Genomic DNA, 18,972 nt, shown 5'->3' on the forward strand with positions numbered 1-18,972 from the left:
CAACCTTCTATAGATTCAGGTTCATCGAGATGAGCAGTTTGAGAGCAAAAGGGAAACTAAATAATAATAGTGGCATCTTACAGCATGCTACGTGTCCAACAGTATGCCATGTTCTTTGCAAACATTTTCTTAACCCTTTCAAAAATTCTCTTATTCCTATTTTGTAGATGATGCAATTGAGGTTAAAAGGGATTATGAATCTTGTCTAAGGTCACATAATCACCACATGGTAGAGTGAAGATCTGTCTACTTCTAAAACTTGCTCTCTATAGCCAACACTCTTGTCCATGCGGGCCTTCCAAAGGAGCCAGGCGAGTAGAGGAGAGGAGGGAAACACACCCCAAGCCACAGAGTAGGTGACCACAGAGGCCCGGAGAGCAACTAAGGTATGTTGAAACTGAACAGCTATCAGGACAACTAACTATTTCACCACCAATTGTCCTTCTCTAGTTTCTGAAATTAAAATACAATTGCATGGGGGGATGTACTTAAAGGGGAGGATAATTATTTTTAGCCCGGGGCTCAAATTGGATGGAATAGCACACTCTTTTTAAACAGGACATAAAGTTAAAGATAAAAAGCCATTGCAGTGCAGCTCCGAGGGGACTGTTCCCTGTAACTGTTTTATTCTTTCCATCTACGATTTTCAGGAGGGCTTGGGAAATGCCTTGCATCGTTTGGAATGTTTAGTTATTAAAATACTGCTTTAGAACTCCCAACTCACAGAGCCCTAAATACTAGAGTTGAGGAGGATAGTCACCTGGGGATCAGAAAAAGGAACAGAGAACAATGGACGTTATACAGTAGCTTGGTTACCTTGCCTTTCTCCTGAACGATAATCATCTTGCATTTGTTTCAGGAAAATTAGAGAGCAAAATCATTCCATCAGCACTCATACATTTTTTTCAATCAATCTAATCTACGGGGATCAGATTTTTTTTTCTTTTTTGGCAACAGATATCTATGGACTCACTGTAACTTATGAACCGGTGCTCTGGCATACACTTGTTTTCATGCTCAGCATTTCTTACCTCCTTCATTGTCCTTGCTATCTGTGCAGAGAGTCTCCATGGCTACATCACAGCCCGCTCCTCTCCATCCTGGCTGGCAAACACAATGCCAGCCGTTTTGGTCCAGTGTACATCTCCCATTGCTGTTGCACAGGCCAGGACAACCCTCTGTTGAGACAAAGAAGGAAAACACCAGTGATTTGAGTATTGAAAGATTTTGCACCTAAAATAAACAGATACGGGACACTTACTGGGAACAGGCCTTTATAAACAGCACAAATACTGTAATTGCACATGGATAGAAACAGCAACATTATCTAAGGAATCTAATTCTTATCCAAGTGGCATCTTTGATTGGCCTGACCCTTGAGACACCACTTACCTGTGCAGGACAGAAATATATGCAAGCATCCACTAAATAGCTGCAGGCCAGACAAAATTAACTTAATTTTTTTTCCCATTAGCAAAGCAACAAGGTATATTGTATATTGTATGGTGTGTAAAAAGCATCTCAAGAAAATAATTTCAGAATCCCTCATCTAGATTTTTAATCTGTTGTAAACATTACTGGTTACTTCTTAGGATAAAACTTCTTAAAGCACCTTGTTGCTTTAAAAACTTCCCCCTAGATTCAATAGCATGAAAGTGGGTATGAGTTTATGAATGATGTTAAAAAGAAAACATTAATTTTATCTGGCCTTGGAGTTGCCGAATATTCATGTGAAATTACAGTGCATTAAATAATTGCACAAAGTATAGGCCAGTATTAATGACTATACTTTATGCCCAGAGTACATTCCTTTTCACAGAATAAGCAAAGCCCAGGAAATAGTGAAGCAGCTTAGCATCTATTCTAACAAACATTAGGATTCAGGCTGCATACGGATGGGACAGGACCGACAGGATTTTCAACTAAATGTAATAGCTGTGCATATTTGATTACTTAGGACGGACAAAATGAAATACCATAAGGACCACAATAAAACATTGATAGACTGAACAAAAACACGGTAGTGACGTGCTTCAAGACAGATAGCGAAGAGTGATATTTTGTGACAATCTCCCTAAGGCTTTTATGCTTTTACCTTTATATCCTATCTTGTCTGCTTTTATGGGCAAGGAGGGAAAATTTGGGAAACAATTAAAATAATTTAATATATCCAGAATCTATAATTGTTTCAGTCTAACATGACATTTAAAAAAAAAAAACAATTGTTGCCACTTCCTACTGATGATATCTGGCATGCAGCCAACATGATCAGTTTATGAGGATGACACTTAGGTAGATTCTGAAATTCTTATTTATGAGTGACATGACACTGACAGAAGCAAGGATATAAATGCTCTCAAAGCCTAAGAAGAGCTGGCTATGAATCGGATCACTTTGGACAGAGTTATTTACAATTTGGCATAATAGATATATTAATACAAATACTTGCTATAGCATTTGGGGTTTTTATACGGCCTCTTATCATTAGAATGCTCCTCTTGTTTGGGTGACAAAATTTAAGGGAACAATCTGTTTAAAGGTGTTTATTTTGAGTCTGTGTTAAAAGAATTCCTCATGTATTGGTTTCCCCTCCTTCACTGTGGAACTTGAGAAGGAAATATCTCAAAGAGACGTTCTGTCTCTTAATATCAGAGTTAACAGAGAGAAGAATATTTTGACAAGTCTCTCGTGGTAGAGCATAACGAAATTTTACTTATGGATACCATCAGGTCAGGATGAGATTCATTTTGCTGCGTCTTTTCTTTCAGACAATTACCATCTGTATTTATGGATTATTCAATACGTAAAAGGTAAATTTCCTCATGGATGTATTTTCAGTTTTGTTTTTAGCAAAAAAGAAAGATTTAATTGCCCCGCTGACAAAGAGGTGCAGCAGCTGACTGCATGCACTCGAGAATTATTATATGAAAGCCTGGATATTGCCATGAATATTTTCATATTCTAATGGAAAGCACAAACAAGGAATAGAAAATAGGTAATTTGAGGAGAAAGGGGAAGGGAATTTTCTCTTCTGTAAAAAAAATTCTCTGCCTATTTCTACAATAACTGAAGACATGAGGATCTGCTGTTTTCTGCTGAGTAGTGTGACTCGTTTTGATTTAAGAGAATGCACAATATTTTGTAGTCTTAAAAAATAACAAAACATAAATTATGATATCACATATATTTTGAAACACGGAAGCCAAAGAAGTTTCCATATGAGGATTAATGAGATTTCTCTCAACATACATTAACCAGAATCTTCTTTAGATTGACAATTTCTTATTCTGTGATAAGAGTATTTATGATTCTTTAATTTAGAATTTAAAGCCCATCAGCTGAATTGCCAACAATGAAGATCTTAAAGTGAAATAAAATAAAACAAAATAAACAAAAAACAGCAAATGTACTGTAATCTTCAGTTGGGGGTTCTAGTGAAAAACTAATGCTTTTACATAGGAATGAAATCTGTGATAACCCAAAATTATAAAAATGAGACACAGACAGTTAAGTCTCAATACTTTAAATTCAAGGCATTTCACGTAAAGTAAGCCTGATTTATAATTTACAAGAATATGCATGGAAAACAGTCTTTGGTCATACCTAGTACAATCGGATACATGGTTATATATAGAAATATATGTAGATATGTCAACAAAGAGCAAGTATACAGTACCTTTAACTATCTTATCCAAATAGTGAGCTTGGGAAATTAAAAAGGAAAAAAGAACAGACAGACATTTCAGAAGTGTCACATGGGACAAGGAAATTTTCAGAATTTACATGCAAATCGAGTCGCTGCAGCTGACACAAGACTCACATCACACGACAGAGAGGCTTTTCATATCTTCTAAAAATGCAGTATATTCACATTTTAGTAAATGTAGTCATGATTCCAGGAAACACTCAGCACTTTTGAGAAGATTATCCAGGTAAACTAACACTACCCTTCTTTGCTCCGCTTGGACCTCGTTCAATATTAGAGCTAAGTAGAAACAAATGGAATCAGTTCTTTATTACTAAAGAGTTTTGGAAATTTACAACTATGAGATCAATGAATAATCAAACTTAATAGTTAATAAATAAGAAAAAAGATAAAAATTAAGAATCCTTGGGCACACGTAATATATTTACATTCTGTTTGCAAGGTACATATAAGTTCTATAGAAAATGATTCTAGAGTAGCCCTTGGCAGCAAGCCAGACTGACAGGAAGTATCACATACGGAGTCCATTAGGAAACGGGGAGTTCTAAGACTCTGTTTCTTTTCAGGAATCATCCTGAAGCAGTCTGTTTCTCTTAGAAGTTTTGTACCAACAGTCAGGATTAAGACTGAGTCTTCCACTGTGTACATGCCTGCCCTGTCTGTTGGTCTTTCCTTAGGTTACATTCAGGCTATACCTTTTCTCTTGATAGGGACATAAATGCCTCTCTTCCTTCACTCACTGTAGAGACCTAATATATTCTTAATAAGCCTCAAATCTTCTTGCTTTGTCAAGATTCATACATTTTTAATGATCTAAAATTGCTTTTCAAAGATGCTTATGTTGATTATTTTTCATTTACTGACATATGCAAGTGGTAGCAGAACTCTTAACAGAATGATTTAAACTATAACTGTTACGTGAGACACTCAGGTCTGGTCGTTGTGTCGTGTGCGTAAACAAAACCATAAATGGCTTTGAAACATCTGTACAGTGTGTATAAAAGTGTTCTTCCCTTTGCCACAGGATTCCATTAGAGGCTTCTGAATTACCTTTAAAAAGAAGCATGTTTATGACTAATTGGCAATATATTACAAGGGAAATTAAGGGGAAGGAAGAAATACTGTTAGGTGCTACTCTGCAATGATAACTTGGTAAAAATAATTAATGTTTCAGACATTAAGATAAAAATGTAGTATCATATAACACCATTCATATAATTTCTTAATAATTCCTTCTAGATATTACATAATCCAGTAGAGCCCTATAATAGTTCATTTAATGACCTGAACATAAAGCGACATTAAAAATTCTGGAGTTTTTGATCCAGACAGGGTAGTGTCTTAGTTAATAAAAATCCTTGGTTTATAAAATGTGGTAACACTGATCATAGATAGGGAGTACATTTTTTGCTTTTATATCAGGACCACTTCAGATAATGCAACTAAAATAAAGAACACAATTTAATTCTGACCTGGATTAGTAGTGTAAGGGAAGACTGAGTTATTTCTAATAAGCCTATCTTGCTATCATCTCGGAATTTTAGCAAATGGAATCAATTTTGCAAAACAATGGATGGATTTACAGGTAAAGGTAAGTGTGTCATTGGGTCAGAAGAATACCAAAGAGGAGCTGAAATTAGAAAATACATTGAAATTTACAGCAAGTCAAAAAGTAAATTAAAAAATAAAATTACAGCAAGTTGAAATTAACAAGACATTTTAAATACTAAAAATATTTAACATAGATTTCACAAAAAGCTACAAACCAATCACACAAAAAATATCTGTGCTGAGAAAAACATACCAAGATTTATCATTTGCATTTATATCATAGAAAATCATTGTTACAGCTTTAAGAGGAAAAAAGGGAAAACAACAACCTGTATTTTGGTTTTGAAGAATAAAATTTCTGATAATACCATAAAATCCTAGTTTTAAATAATGAAGAAGTTACAAGGAGATGTCAATGTATGAGGTTACATAATTATTAAAAGTAATAATTGCAACAATAAAAACATCATTATAGAAGCCACTACAGGAAATAATCAGAAAAATGCAGGCATATTGTAAGAAGCCATTATGAACAATAACCATAAAAATAATACCATATATTTAAAAGTTAATATACCTAACAATTGCTGAAATGCACATTAAGTTGCAGGAAAACTGCTTTGAAAACTAATGAGAATACTTTGACACTGAGAAAAAGTCACACCTGTTAGATCTATGGAGTTTTAAAACTTTATAGAGTAAAGCTTATAAAAATGGATGCTAAATACATAATATGAAGCCCTTAAAAATTATTTTCAGGTTAAATATTATGTTCATAACATACTTTCCTTTGCATTTTAATTATCTTTTAAGAAGATCCATTACCTTATTTCCTGGAAGATGGTGATTCTTAATCTTTTTGGGTCTCATATCTGAGAAAACTGACAAAAGTTTTGGATTCCTCCCCACCCCTGTAAATGTACACATACTCACAAATACAAATGATGCAGAGGATTTCAGCTTTTCTATGAGCTCTGGTCTGATATAACTTATAGTTTATGAATACCTTGGTGAAGTATTAGTAATTCTTAGCTACACCTCTTTCTAACCAGGTTCTTTCAAACCAGGTTCTGAATGATCCTGGGACATACGTGAAGTACTCTGATCCCTGCCTTGCTCCCTGAAGATAATAATAAAAGCTTACTTTGTGCCAGATACTACTCTATGTTTCATTTTAATTTGGTGCTGGAAATTGAACCCAGAGGTACTTTACCACTGAGGTACACCCCAGTCCCCTATTTTTTTTTTAAATTTTTGAGACAGGGTCTCACTAAGTTGCTGAGGCTGGCCTCTAACTTAAGATCCTCCTGCCTCAGTCTCCTGAGTCCCTAGGATTACAAACATGCGCCACCCCATCCATCTGGTCTGAGCACTTTATATTGTTCTCTCATTTAATCTTCACCACAATCCTGTGATGCAAATGCAACTGAGAAAGTAAACGCAGATGAGGAAAAGGAGAAGAGGCAAGATTACATAATTTGTGCAAGGTCACAAGCTAGTAATCTGGGTTGTCTGGCTCCAGAGCTTGCCCTTACCACTATATCATGATACCTTCTCTTGGAGATTTAGAAATAATTTCTTTTTTCTTTTTCCAGTAGAAAAAAACTGGTGAAAGGGGCTCAGAAGTGCATACAATCATTGCTGGTCTCCCATACCTTAGTACATACCCAAAGGACTTAAAATCAGTATACTACACTGACACAGCCACATCAGTGTCTATAGCAACCAAGCTATGGAACCAACGTAGGTGCCCTTCAACAGATGAATGAATAAAGAAAATAAGGTATATTTTCACAATGGAATATTACTCATCCATAAAAAAGAATGATTTTATGACTTTTGCCAGCAAATGGAGACTATTATGCTAAGTGACATAGGCCAATCACAAAAATCCGAAGGTTGAACATTCTCTCTACTATATGGATGCTAACACACAACAAGTCGATTGGAAATGGGAAGAACAGAAGTTCGGTACATTAGATAAGGGAAATGAAGGGAAGGGAAGGGGAACTAGAACAGGAAAGACAGTGTAATGATTCTGACATAACTCTCCTATATACATACGTATGTCCGTAGTGAATCCTACGTACACAGTGAATCTCCATATCATGTACAACCACAAAACTGGCATCCTAATTAGAATAAGATGTATTCCATATTCATATAAATATGTCAAAATATACTCTACTGTCATATATCAATAAAAAGAACAAATAAAACAATGAGAATAATAATAACCTATTCAGAGGCACTACCTAAACCTAAATTCAAAGCATTTATTTTGATGTTACATTTGATGTTTTCTAGTTCCAGAGCAACCCTGACAATGTTCTTGACTTTCATGTCACTTGATGACTTACATCTTAAGGGCCAAATTTTTGTGAATTATGAAAACCCTACTTAATACTCAGCTTTTCTGTTACTGCCTCATGAATTGCTACTATTATTATTTAGTGAAATATTACTATCACCACTTTTGTTGAGAGTACGGTCCAGAATATATAACCTGCAGGACCTTTGTTTCCTGTAATGTTTGTGATGACAGAGTTTCTAATTCTAATACTCAAAACAGCAAACATTCATCAAAAGTTGTCCTGGTTGGCATTCCTAATGTCTGTAACTTTAAGCCCTCCCATTATCTTTGAGACTTTGGTGAATATTGCTGAAAGCATTTTTTTTTCCAACGTCATCTTTGTGTTTCAGTTATATTCCTGGTACCTGTGACATGCTTGCTTTTATTATGTTGAGTTGCTGGGATATTGCTTTTCAGAAGCTAAAAGGAAATAAAACTTGACGAGAATTAAAAAAGAAAATCACTGCTGACCTAACACTAATTTGTCCAAGGTCATGGGGTAATGCATCTTTCAGATGTCTTCTACGTGGCTTCCTTGGGAAAATGCATGGTAGGTCTACTTTAAATGCCTTTACGCAGGTGAGTGTCTCAAAGGTTGTCTCCAATTCCTGGCCTTCATTGTCTCTCTCAACACACATTGAGATACACAGGCAGCCCTGGGACACATGCAAATAAAACGACCGCTCTGGTTTCAGCTATGCACTGGAGGGTTGTGGTCTACTTTGTGGGACAGGTGGGTAAAGACAGGAAAATCTGGGGTGTGGAGGAAAGATTTGGCTCTTCAAAAATATTTCTGTTATATAATTAGTCCCTAAGCTTTCAATATTGGCAAAGCAAAGGCTTGGTCCCATATCCTTTACACCTGCTCCTCCTCCAAGTACTTCTAAGAAAAATTGCTTTCTCCTTTGAAGGCCTTCCTTTTGTTTTGAGGGAAATGGGTGGAGGTGAACACAAAGAATGCTTTTCTTTTGTCTACATGGCTTAGGATTGGGCCTGGGCTTGGAGGCCCTATAGGAAAGTGCTGGCTCCTAGATGGAATGAATTCCCGGACCATTTCAATACTCACATGAGGAGTCAGGAGCAACAACACCGTTTTGGAAATTCTACTGGCATGCTGTTGCCTTATCTGGTTATCCATCAAAATTATGGACAGCCTTCCTCTCTCCATTTCATCTGTTACCATAGTCTTTCTTTTTCCCCCTGAATAATTCTTGTGAATGAAGTCTCAGAATATGTGCATCAGGGTCCATGTAAAAGAGATGAATGGAAAACTAGCTGCGATCAATTCATTTCAACTAAGAGATGCCATGAAAATACACGGCTTTAATGAACCTTACAGACTTCAGTGACTTAACATGTAAATCCTCCTTTCTGGAAAGCTCCACAATGCTAATCACTGCTTTTCCACTGCCTGATTCATAGGAGAGTGTTTTTTTTGTTTTTGTTTTTGGTGGTGCTGGTGCTGGAGAATAGAACCCAGGGCCTCATGTATGCTAGGCATGGACTCTACCACTAAGCCACACCTCCAGCCTCATTAGTAGAATCTTAAAGTCTATCATATAAAGTGCCTAAGTGCACTTATTATGATGGACTTAGTATGTCCTACATGCGTTTGCAGTTTTTGAAGAAATTCTTTAAAAAAGCCTACCTTCTGAGAAAGAAGCAAAAGTAGGCAATACCTCATTCACAAAATCCTTCCCTTATAAACTATTCTATTCCATTCCCCCCTCCTTCACTCATCTGTTCCTCTCCCCAAACCCTAATCCACCTATTCTAACCATACACAGTAGTATTAACAACTCCATTTACTGACTGTCACTGTGTGTGAAGACTGTGCTCAGTATTTAATACCAATTAGCTGCTGAATTTTACCCGCCTTTTGACTAATAGGTACTGTTATTATCTTCCCCATTCACTAATGAAGAAATTGAGGCAAAGGAAATTAAATAACTGTCCCAAGATCACAATGCTGACAAGTGGCATGAAAAATTCCAACCAGGTAGTGGGACACCAAAGTCCATGTTCTTCATAAATGAGAAACACTGACAACTCAGAAGCAGCAGAACCGTGCCTGGGTGAAAGGCAGATTCGAAGCTGTATCTATGTTTTGATTGGTCAGGGAATTTATTTGAATGAAAAAAAATGAGATGAAAAAGGTGGAAATCCTTAGTTTAGCATTGATGAAGTAAGGGAGAAACCTGGAAGTGAGATTAAAATGCAAACTAATTTGAAATACTAAACTGTTGGTGCAGTCTCAGATAAGAGTACCTTAAGCAAACTAAAGGAAGTCTTATAAAAACCACGGTAATGTGTTGTAAAAAATCTAAAGTTCAGAAACCCAGTGGGCAAGAAAGTCAAACTAGGGATAAAACCAGGAAAAGCCAACATAAATGAGTTTAAAAAAACAACAAAGAAGGGAAGCAGTTCAGTTGATGTATAAATGTTGTATAAGAAATAACTGCTGAGTAGTAGTTTCAAAGGCTGCTCATTTAAAAATGAGGTCAAAGGGGTATATGTGCCTGCTTTGGGGAGAGATTGGGATATTTGAAGGTCTACACAGAATAAGATTAATTCTGAGTTTGCTTTCCTCTCACTGTCAAACTGGTTCTCGTAAACTCAGAGAAGAAACAAAGGCAAACCAAGTTGGTTATATATACATTAAGCGACTCACAAGGGAAAATAAAAATGGTTTTGCTGTGTATACATACTTGCTGAGTGTATGTTTATGAACTATTCACATTGTTTCTGCTGTCGCCAATGTGCTTGGTTGACGCATATTAAATAGTACAGTATTTTCAATGGGCTGCTGAATTGACTCTTGGGCATAGTGTAAACATAGGCAAATAACACAGAATCTAAAATGTTGGAAATATTTCTCAGTTTAATTACAACAATAAAATCTTGGGGGCCCATCTTCAGAAAGCGATAATTCAATCAGATGAGTACATAATAAAATATGGACATATTCTTCACTATGGCTATTATCGTCAAATCCTTGGAGTGGAGGACAGATTTTTATTTAGCATTGTGTGTTTCATAATACTTTATAACGGGGACTTTAAAAAATGATTCACATTAGTATCTCATTAAAGTTGTAAGTAAGTATCATTCTTAGATTATTCATGTACCAGTTCTCCTAGGATGACAGAAAAGCTACCGTCTGCAAATAAGTACATATTAAATCCATTTATTCCAATCAGCAACTGTTCAAATCAGCGTGCAAGCTGCATACCCATTGATTTGATGTTCCTTAATTGGTGCTCACAGCACTGTTTTATTACTGATTACCACATCATAAAAGGATTATGACAGTGACATAACTTTAAATACCATAAAACAATTTTATATTCTTGGGAGTTTACTCAGGCCCCTTTAAAATATGTTCTTCCTCACCACAGAATTCTCCTTCTAAGAGTAGGTTAAAACATTTGAAATATTCTATTCCATTTAGGAAAGTCAATTAATTTGAATTTTAACAACTAGTGAGATGGTGTCAACAGAGAAAAACAGTTTGCGTCTATGCACACGTGTACTTTCTTAAAGAGCATTTGAGCCTCTAAAACTGTCAATGCTTTTTTGAAAACCTGTTTCATATAAATTATTTTTGAAAGTTTGCATATTTTATTTTATTTTTTTAGTTTCGAAATTTGGTATAAAAATTACCTGTAGAAATGCACTGTATCTACCCAAGCAAAATACAATACTTCAGTTTGGAACATTATTTATACCAAGAAGTTGCAAAAGAGTGAAATAATATATATTTTTTCTGACTTAAGTCAGTCCAGAAAAACCCAGATTCCATGGGAAAGGTACTGTGAGATAAAGTCCATCTTATAAAGTCAGCACTACTGAAAAAGCACCTTTATGGCCTGTAGAGCATTGTACAGTATTTGGTATTTTCCTTCAGTCTAGAATTTCATGCTGTACTGTGCACTACATATTCATAATGGAGTCACAGTGGTGTGCTCGAATGCCCAGAGCAGGCACCCTCATGTTGGCATGGGCACTTGTGCAGAACTGCCTATTGTTTGGTGTACGATAAATGAGTTTTTGTAATAATCTCTGCATATGGCATGATTTCATCCACTGGAGCACATGCATAAACATGTTAGTAATACATGTCTCCTTTGGCATTTACTCCTGGAGTTTACTGAATGACATAAGCAAAAACACATTTTCAAATTCTGTAGATTAAAACAATAACAGTTGTATTTTAGCATTCTGATTTGGGAATCAAACTACCCAGAGATAGCTGTTAATGTTAATAAATAAAAATCATAATAAGTGGGGCTGAAGATGAATCGAAGTGGTAGAGTAAATGCTTAGCATGTGCAAGGTCCAGGGTTCAGGCTATAGCACTTGCATATAAAGATTATATACCCACACACAAATTTTTTATGTTAAGTAAATATTCAGGTATTTGAGATTTTGATGGCAATAGCATCTGAGTAGTGCTAACAATTCTAATCAGAGGACACTATAACAATGACCTACTGATTTAGTCAAATTCAACAATTTCTTTTCTTTTTTTTTCTTTCTCTTTGTTCAGTATTGGGGATTGAACCGGGGCAGGTGCTCTATACTGAGCTATGTCCCCAGTCCTTCCTATATTTTATTTTGAAGACTAAGTTCCATGGCTGACCTTGAACTAGCCATCCTACTGTCTTACCTCCAAAGTAGCTGGGATTATAGGTGGGCACCACCATATCTGGCTTCAATGAATATAATTTCTTATCTACATTTTTTATCACTTCAAACAATGAAAAATTAAACAATCACTTTTACTCACCTTGTATAAACTAGAATTTATTTTATGAAAATGATAGACAAATGATTTTTTTTCACAGGTGACATACAGGAAAAATAATGTTTCTGTATTTGTGGGTAAGAGAATTTCCACAGATGTTTCTACTTGTATTTCGGGTACTACACTTTTTTCATTCTTTTCCCATGAGCTGACACCAGTGATACATGTCATCTACCCATGTTCTATGCGTATTTTTCAGTGACCAAAGTCTACACATAATATTCAGTCTACCAATTTCAGTTGACAGAAAAACTGGGTATAAATTTAAACTTTGGAGGGAGGTGAATACAATTTTCAGTAAGTAGTTTACAAATTCCTTAACTACTTCACAGTATAAAATTGATCTTCCCCAAGCTGTTTTTTTTTCTTATTGCTATTTTGACATACTCTCGAGTCCTGTTAACAGCTGTAACTCAAATTATCTTGAATTAAAAAGGTGGCTCTTAAGCCAGGCACCATGGCATACACCTGTAATCCCAGAAATTTAAGAGGCTGAGGCAAGAGGATCAGAAGTTCAAAGACAGCCTCAGAAACTTGATGAGACCCTGTTTCAAAAAATAAAAATAAATATAATAATAATAATAATAATAATAATAATAAAGGATGGGAATGTGTCTGGGGATGTGTCTCAGTGGTAAAGCACCCCTGGTTCAATCCCCAGTACCAAAATAAATAAATGAATTAATAGATAAAGTGGCTCTTCATTGTTGAGACATCACTGCCATCATGGTTATTTTATCTGTTTCTGTGTTAATTCAAACTTTTGTGGCTAGTATACAGATATTAATTTAATCGTTGTCACAGATAAAAATACTTTCCATCCATTCCATTATACCACATATGTAAAAACAATTAAATAATTTAGGAGATGGTATAGAGTAGTGCTTAAGAGTATGGGCTTAGGAATGGGTCCCATGGGTTCGGATTCTTGGTCTGTTGCATACTGGCTGTGCATCTATAGAAAAGTTTAGTAATCTCTCTGAGTCTTGGTTCACTCAATGGAGATTTTTAATGGTTCTATCTGATAATTTTGTGAGGATTAAATAAGATAATGTAAGAGGATAAGATTGAATCCAGGGGTGCTTAACCACTGAGCCACATCTCCAGCCCTTTTTTTATTTTGAGACAGGGTCTAGCTAAGTTACTGTGGCTAGCTTTGAACTCAAAATTCTCCTGTCTCAGTCTACTGAGCTGTGGGGATTACAGGCATGTGTCACCACACCAAGCCAAAAGCCTGACTTTCAACAAATAAACTTGAGTCTCCTAATGATTAGTTTTCATAAGCCACTAAGTTCACTGTCATAATAACTCCAGGATAAGCACCTTGTGTTTCAACTGTCCCAACTGTACTCCAGTTGCTGGGAACATTTTTCTTTTCCTTTTTTTCCCTTCTTCTACTACTAGGGATCTACCACTGAGCTACATCCCCAGCTCTTTTTATTTTTTATTTTGAGATGGTCTCTCAAAGTTGCCCAGGTTGGTCTCAAATTTGTGGTTCTCCTGCCTCAGCCTCCCCATTAGCTGGGATCAGAGAGAAGCTGGGATGACAGGTGCACCTCACCTCAACCCGCATCCCCTCCACTGGCTAGTTTCCTGAGTGGAGACAACTCCATTTTTTGGTGTGTGTCAGGAGGTTTTCTTCCTTCTTATTGCTTAAACACCTCTGCTGGTTGAATTGCACAATTCCAAATCAACATGTGATTCAGCTTTTTGGAATACAAAATGCATCACAATTTCGTATATATTTTGTGTTCCCTCATTAATAATTTCATCAGAACGAGGTAAATTAATTGATTCAAACAGAGTATGAATATCCACATACATATCCACAGAATCTGCCCTCAAACTCAGAAATACAAGTCACTTTTACAGTAACTATTTGGAAACTAAGACATTTAAATATCATATTTTACATGCATGCAGATTTCTGTCCTTATATTGTAATTTTGCTGGGAATTTTTCATTCTATTTTTCATTATGAAATGTACTGAGCAGATGGAATGTATACTGCTGACTTTTATAGCACAATGTAATACGTTTGTGTGTCACCATTTCTAAATATAGGCCAAAGACCACCCTCTGCTGAGACAAGCCTCTGCAGTAGCTGTGTATGTCACGTGTACATATATGCAGTCCCAGGTGCACACCTAGACTTTTATCATGTGCCTTGTACTCATGCTGGTCACAATTCATAGGAGGATTTTGGAGGTAGGAAAGAATGAAGGTATGTGAAATAACCACAGAGATGGTTTTCTCTTTGCCTTTTATGGCAGCTATAATGGCAATTTTTTTCCCTTGCACAGAATGATGTACTTGGGAGTGGATTACTCACATGCATGATAATCACTACTGGGGACTCATCTTAAAAGCTCAGAGTTGGACTGTATGTGAAAAGCATTATTTTCCACCTCATTGTTCATGTGGGGACCAATTAATGAATACCTAATGCTATTAATTCACAATTAGATCACTTATGTTTAACCACATGCTTTCTATGCATACATATATAAATATTAATTCTGGATAGAATGATCATCATTCAGTACCATAACAATTAAACAGCTGTAACCCGTCTCATGTGTTAAGTGATGGAGCTCCAGGCGAGCTCCACAAGCAGATGGTCTTACCCACCCATGCTTAATGTTAAAGACTTTTTTAAAAAAGAGGTGTTGACAAATCAGGACAAGTAGGCATAGTTTTAATGCAAATCAGCCAATTTGCAATGTAGATTGCCCTAAAAACTAATTTGGTGTATAGGAAAAAATTAGGCTCTGTTGTTAAAGGAAGACGTTATATCACATTTGGATATAGTAGATTCCCCACCAACATAATTATTTACTAATTTCATTCAACCAATAGAGTTTAATGGAAAAGCAGCTGGCAACGTATTCATATTTATGGACCTCCTTTGACTGCTCCATAATTGATCCAAGGCACATCCCTGTTAAATCCCAGAAATGACAGTCATATTTTAGACAGCTGTTTTCCAGCTTCATTAAAGAGGCACTCACAAAGGAGAGGGTCACTGAACCTATCATGAAGAAGAGCAATAGATTAAAAAAAATTGGCTCTAGTCACATCATAATTTGTGAACATGGTAAATATGAAAATGGGAGGGGAAAGTCATAGATTTTGTATGGTCTCACACAGTAACCGAACTTGTTTTTTAAAAATAGGTAGGTAGGCAGAGGGACTGTTTTAAGATGAAAAAAGGCTGTTTTCATCTTATTCAAGACATGATAAATTCTGTCACTGAAAAAATACTGAAGTACCACTGCACGAAAGAATAACCATGTATCTTAAAATTGTGGGCTTAAGTCTTCCGCCTTTACAATAAGCTGAATGGAAAGTTCTGATTTTTAATTTACTTCACTAGGGCAATGACATAACAGGGACTTAAGAGAGGCTGCCTTTGTTAAAAGCAGTGACTCTTAGACCTGCAGATACCCAATGTGAAACTAAAAGCAGGATAAAGCTTGGCATCTCTGCCTTCATTTGTATCCATCTCTTTTGTTACCTTAAATTCAGTGACCTGCTCGGCTCTGCACATAGGCATGTTAATCAGTTAGGGAGTGTTCATCTAAAAACTGGTAATACAAGGTTTACTAGCCTTAAGTTTACCTAACTTATCTCATCCCTCTTCAAGACTGAGGCAAAGTATTTATAAGGATGTGTAACTATTAGCTTTTACTGCACCCTGTTTCAGAACCCCCTGGATAGAGGTCAGAATTTGTCAGCTGTTGAACTAGACCTTCTAGGAACTGTAGGAGTCTTGGGGACAGATCATCCCACAGTGAGACTGCTCTCCAAAGCAGAAGCAAACCTCTCATGGGAACCAAATTATCCTCTTCGAGGATCACAGGTCTGACATATAAACATCCTAAGCAGCAAGTGGAAATTGCTGTCTCCAGCATAAAGACTTTTCTGGAGCCACCTTTCTGAATCAGAACTGAAATACTTATCAACCAGACCACAGTTTGACGAAGATTTGCTTAATTATTATTACTTTTTGCTTCCTGCCCCCATTCTTCTTCTATTTGAACCCAAAGTTCACGTTAGTATCCCTAAGACAGGATTGAGATGGTGAATCTTACTTTGTCTTCCTAATATGACCATATTGGTTAATGTTTCTTTTCTGCTTTTCATCATTATCTTTTCCATTTGGTTTTTGGGGCAAGTGGTTGGATCAGGAACCCTCAGAATCAATCTTCCAATATCAGGACTCCAATAACAATAAAAAAAATCTCAGCATATAAGAAAAATTACTTAAAATCCACACCAACATTTTGTAGTTGCCTGGCACTCTATAGTCAACCTGGGTTAAGTTTTAGGAAGAATGTGGCAACTTTATAATCTGGCACTAGTCATAATCTTCCTTGCTAATATTATAAAAAAGCTGAAAACATGTTATTTTGCACCTGGTTTTACTCCCAAATGCCTTGGATTTTAACTTTTTCCATAAAAGACTTCTGATGAACTTGGCAAGAATTAAAGAGAACATTTTTCATCTTTATTTCTGGTTAAATTGTATATTCAGTCAATTGAGCTTTAAAACCTCCTATAGACTAGGTTTCGGTGGTAATTAAGAACTTAAATGGTTTTTAAAGGATGCAAATCAATGAGGTGTTCCAAATTGAAAAAGATACTCTAGTATATCAGTAAAGGAACAAAATGGAAAAGCTTTTAATAAAAAGTATAATATAAATTTAACATATAACTTAAAAGGCTTTTATTCAATGCTGGGACTCAGAAAATGGTACTCCAAATGATGGCACTTGAAGTAAAGGCGAACCAAGGTCTCTCTGACCTTCTCCAGCCCCCTTCCTTTGATCCCTCTTTCTCTTAGGAAGCAGGAAGGGACTTGCTCTGAAGTTGCCTTGCCCAATCAACTAAGGGAAGGTCCTCCAGGAGGAGTGCAGCAGTCTTGGACCCCTCCCTGATATCTCACTAGACAAACTAAATTCACAGGAAAAGGAGACCACAGGTCTGACACCTTGCCACAAGCAAGTCTATTTTTCCCAGGTACCAATTCTTCCCAGGGCCATTACCTGTGGGACTGTGTTTGCATAGCAAGATACCTTTGTCCTCTGTACACCTCCTCCCTTACCATCCCTTTGCCCTCAGCCCCTATGTTTCCTGTTGTCACCTTCCCCCAGAAACCCTAAGCCCCTAGTTTTTCTGTAACTCAGAATGCTACTTAACCTTCAATCACCTGGACTTTGTTTGAAGTTCATACTTTGTGTGACTATATTTATACACTAATAAATTTGTCTCTTTCCTGTTAATCTACTATCAGTTTATTTATATTATAGACATGAATTTTGTGAGTGTTGTATATTTATACACTAATAAATTTATGTCTTTTTTCCTATTAATCTATTGTTAGCTTATTTATATTACAGACTTGGATTATCAAACCTTCAGAGGGTGGGAAGAAAGTTCCTTTCATTTCTACATCAGATAACATGTCTCTCAACAAACTTGGAAAAAACAACTTAAAATTGACTTAAGAAGAAAAAGGTGATTAAAGAAAGCAAAATGGAAATCCTAGGCATGGAAGTATTCATATTTTTAAAATTTTATTATGGCATATCGCATGTTAATTCAAATTAAGTGAATTCAAAAATTTCCTTGAGATAATTACAATTTACACATTGTTTCTAAGACACAGAGCACCTACATGGTAAATTATTTTGACACTTAAAAAAATTAGCTAGCAGACCACAAAGTTTCTTGTGGGAGATAAATACAAGACAATAAGATGGGAAAGAATGAGGTTTATCAAGTCTAAAAAAATCAGGCATATTTCAATGATACCTTAAGTGATACTAAAATGATACAAATCATCAGCATTTTTTTTTTTGTTACTGCTCCCATTTGAGGCAAATCACAGTGGATTCAATGCTCCATTCTTTCTGAACACAGCTGCTCCTAAAGCCAGGGAGTCTACTGTGAGCTGAGTAGGAAAAAGCTTAATTTAGGCAGTACCTACTGGGACCCAAGTTATACCATAGGAGGTAGATTGGAGAGAAATCTGAGCACAAGCCACCACCACAGTATAGAATTCACTCATTCTATAACCCTAAATAAGTATGTAAGACAAATTTCTTCAAAAGATCTCAAAATTTTCACCCTGACATGCTATGTGGAAAATGCCCTAAGTGTTAAATGCAGATGTATTCACGTGTAAAACATTCAGAATTGAGTTTAAAAGTCCTAAAAAAATTTTCCTTGTCCAAAGCAGTTACAAGTATATATTAAAGTATGTTATAACTATATATATAGTTTTCTATACTTTTCTAAAGTATAGTTATAATATAGGTATATATTGAAGTATACTATATATAGTTAAAATTATATATTATAATACATATACATGTAGTAATATATAGTATATGTTAAACAGTTCCCTAAATATTCCACCTGTCACAGACATTTCTTCCCAGCAGCACTGCTACCTTCTGATTTGAAACTCTCACTCAGCTTTAGGTGATGCTGCTGCAGCTGCCTCTCTTCTTAGCTAGGTTAAGGGACACAAAGGCCTGATGTCAATAG

At 36.0% G+C, this 18,972-nt stretch overlaps 1 protein-coding gene across 1 annotated transcript in view; it reads right to left on the bottom strand.

The window, feature by feature from the left end:
• Tenm3 (teneurin transmembrane protein 3) overlaps window positions 1-18,972 on the bottom strand; it is a 331,254-nt gene that overhangs the window by 80,878 nt on the left and 231,404 nt on the right. The window contains exon 11 of the mRNA XM_071610514.1: window positions 1,032-1,178. Within this exon, the coding sequence (XP_071466615.1) occupies window positions 1,032-1,178 (147 nt within the window). The remainder of the gene's footprint in view (window positions 1-1,031; window positions 1,179-18,972) is intronic.

This window comes from Marmota flaviventris, chromosome 3 (genome assembly GCF_047511675.1).
Source record: "Marmota flaviventris isolate mMarFla1 chromosome 3, mMarFla1.hap1, whole genome shotgun sequence".
Classification (NCBI taxonomy): domain Eukaryota; kingdom Metazoa; phylum Chordata; class Mammalia; order Rodentia; family Sciuridae; genus Marmota; species Marmota flaviventris.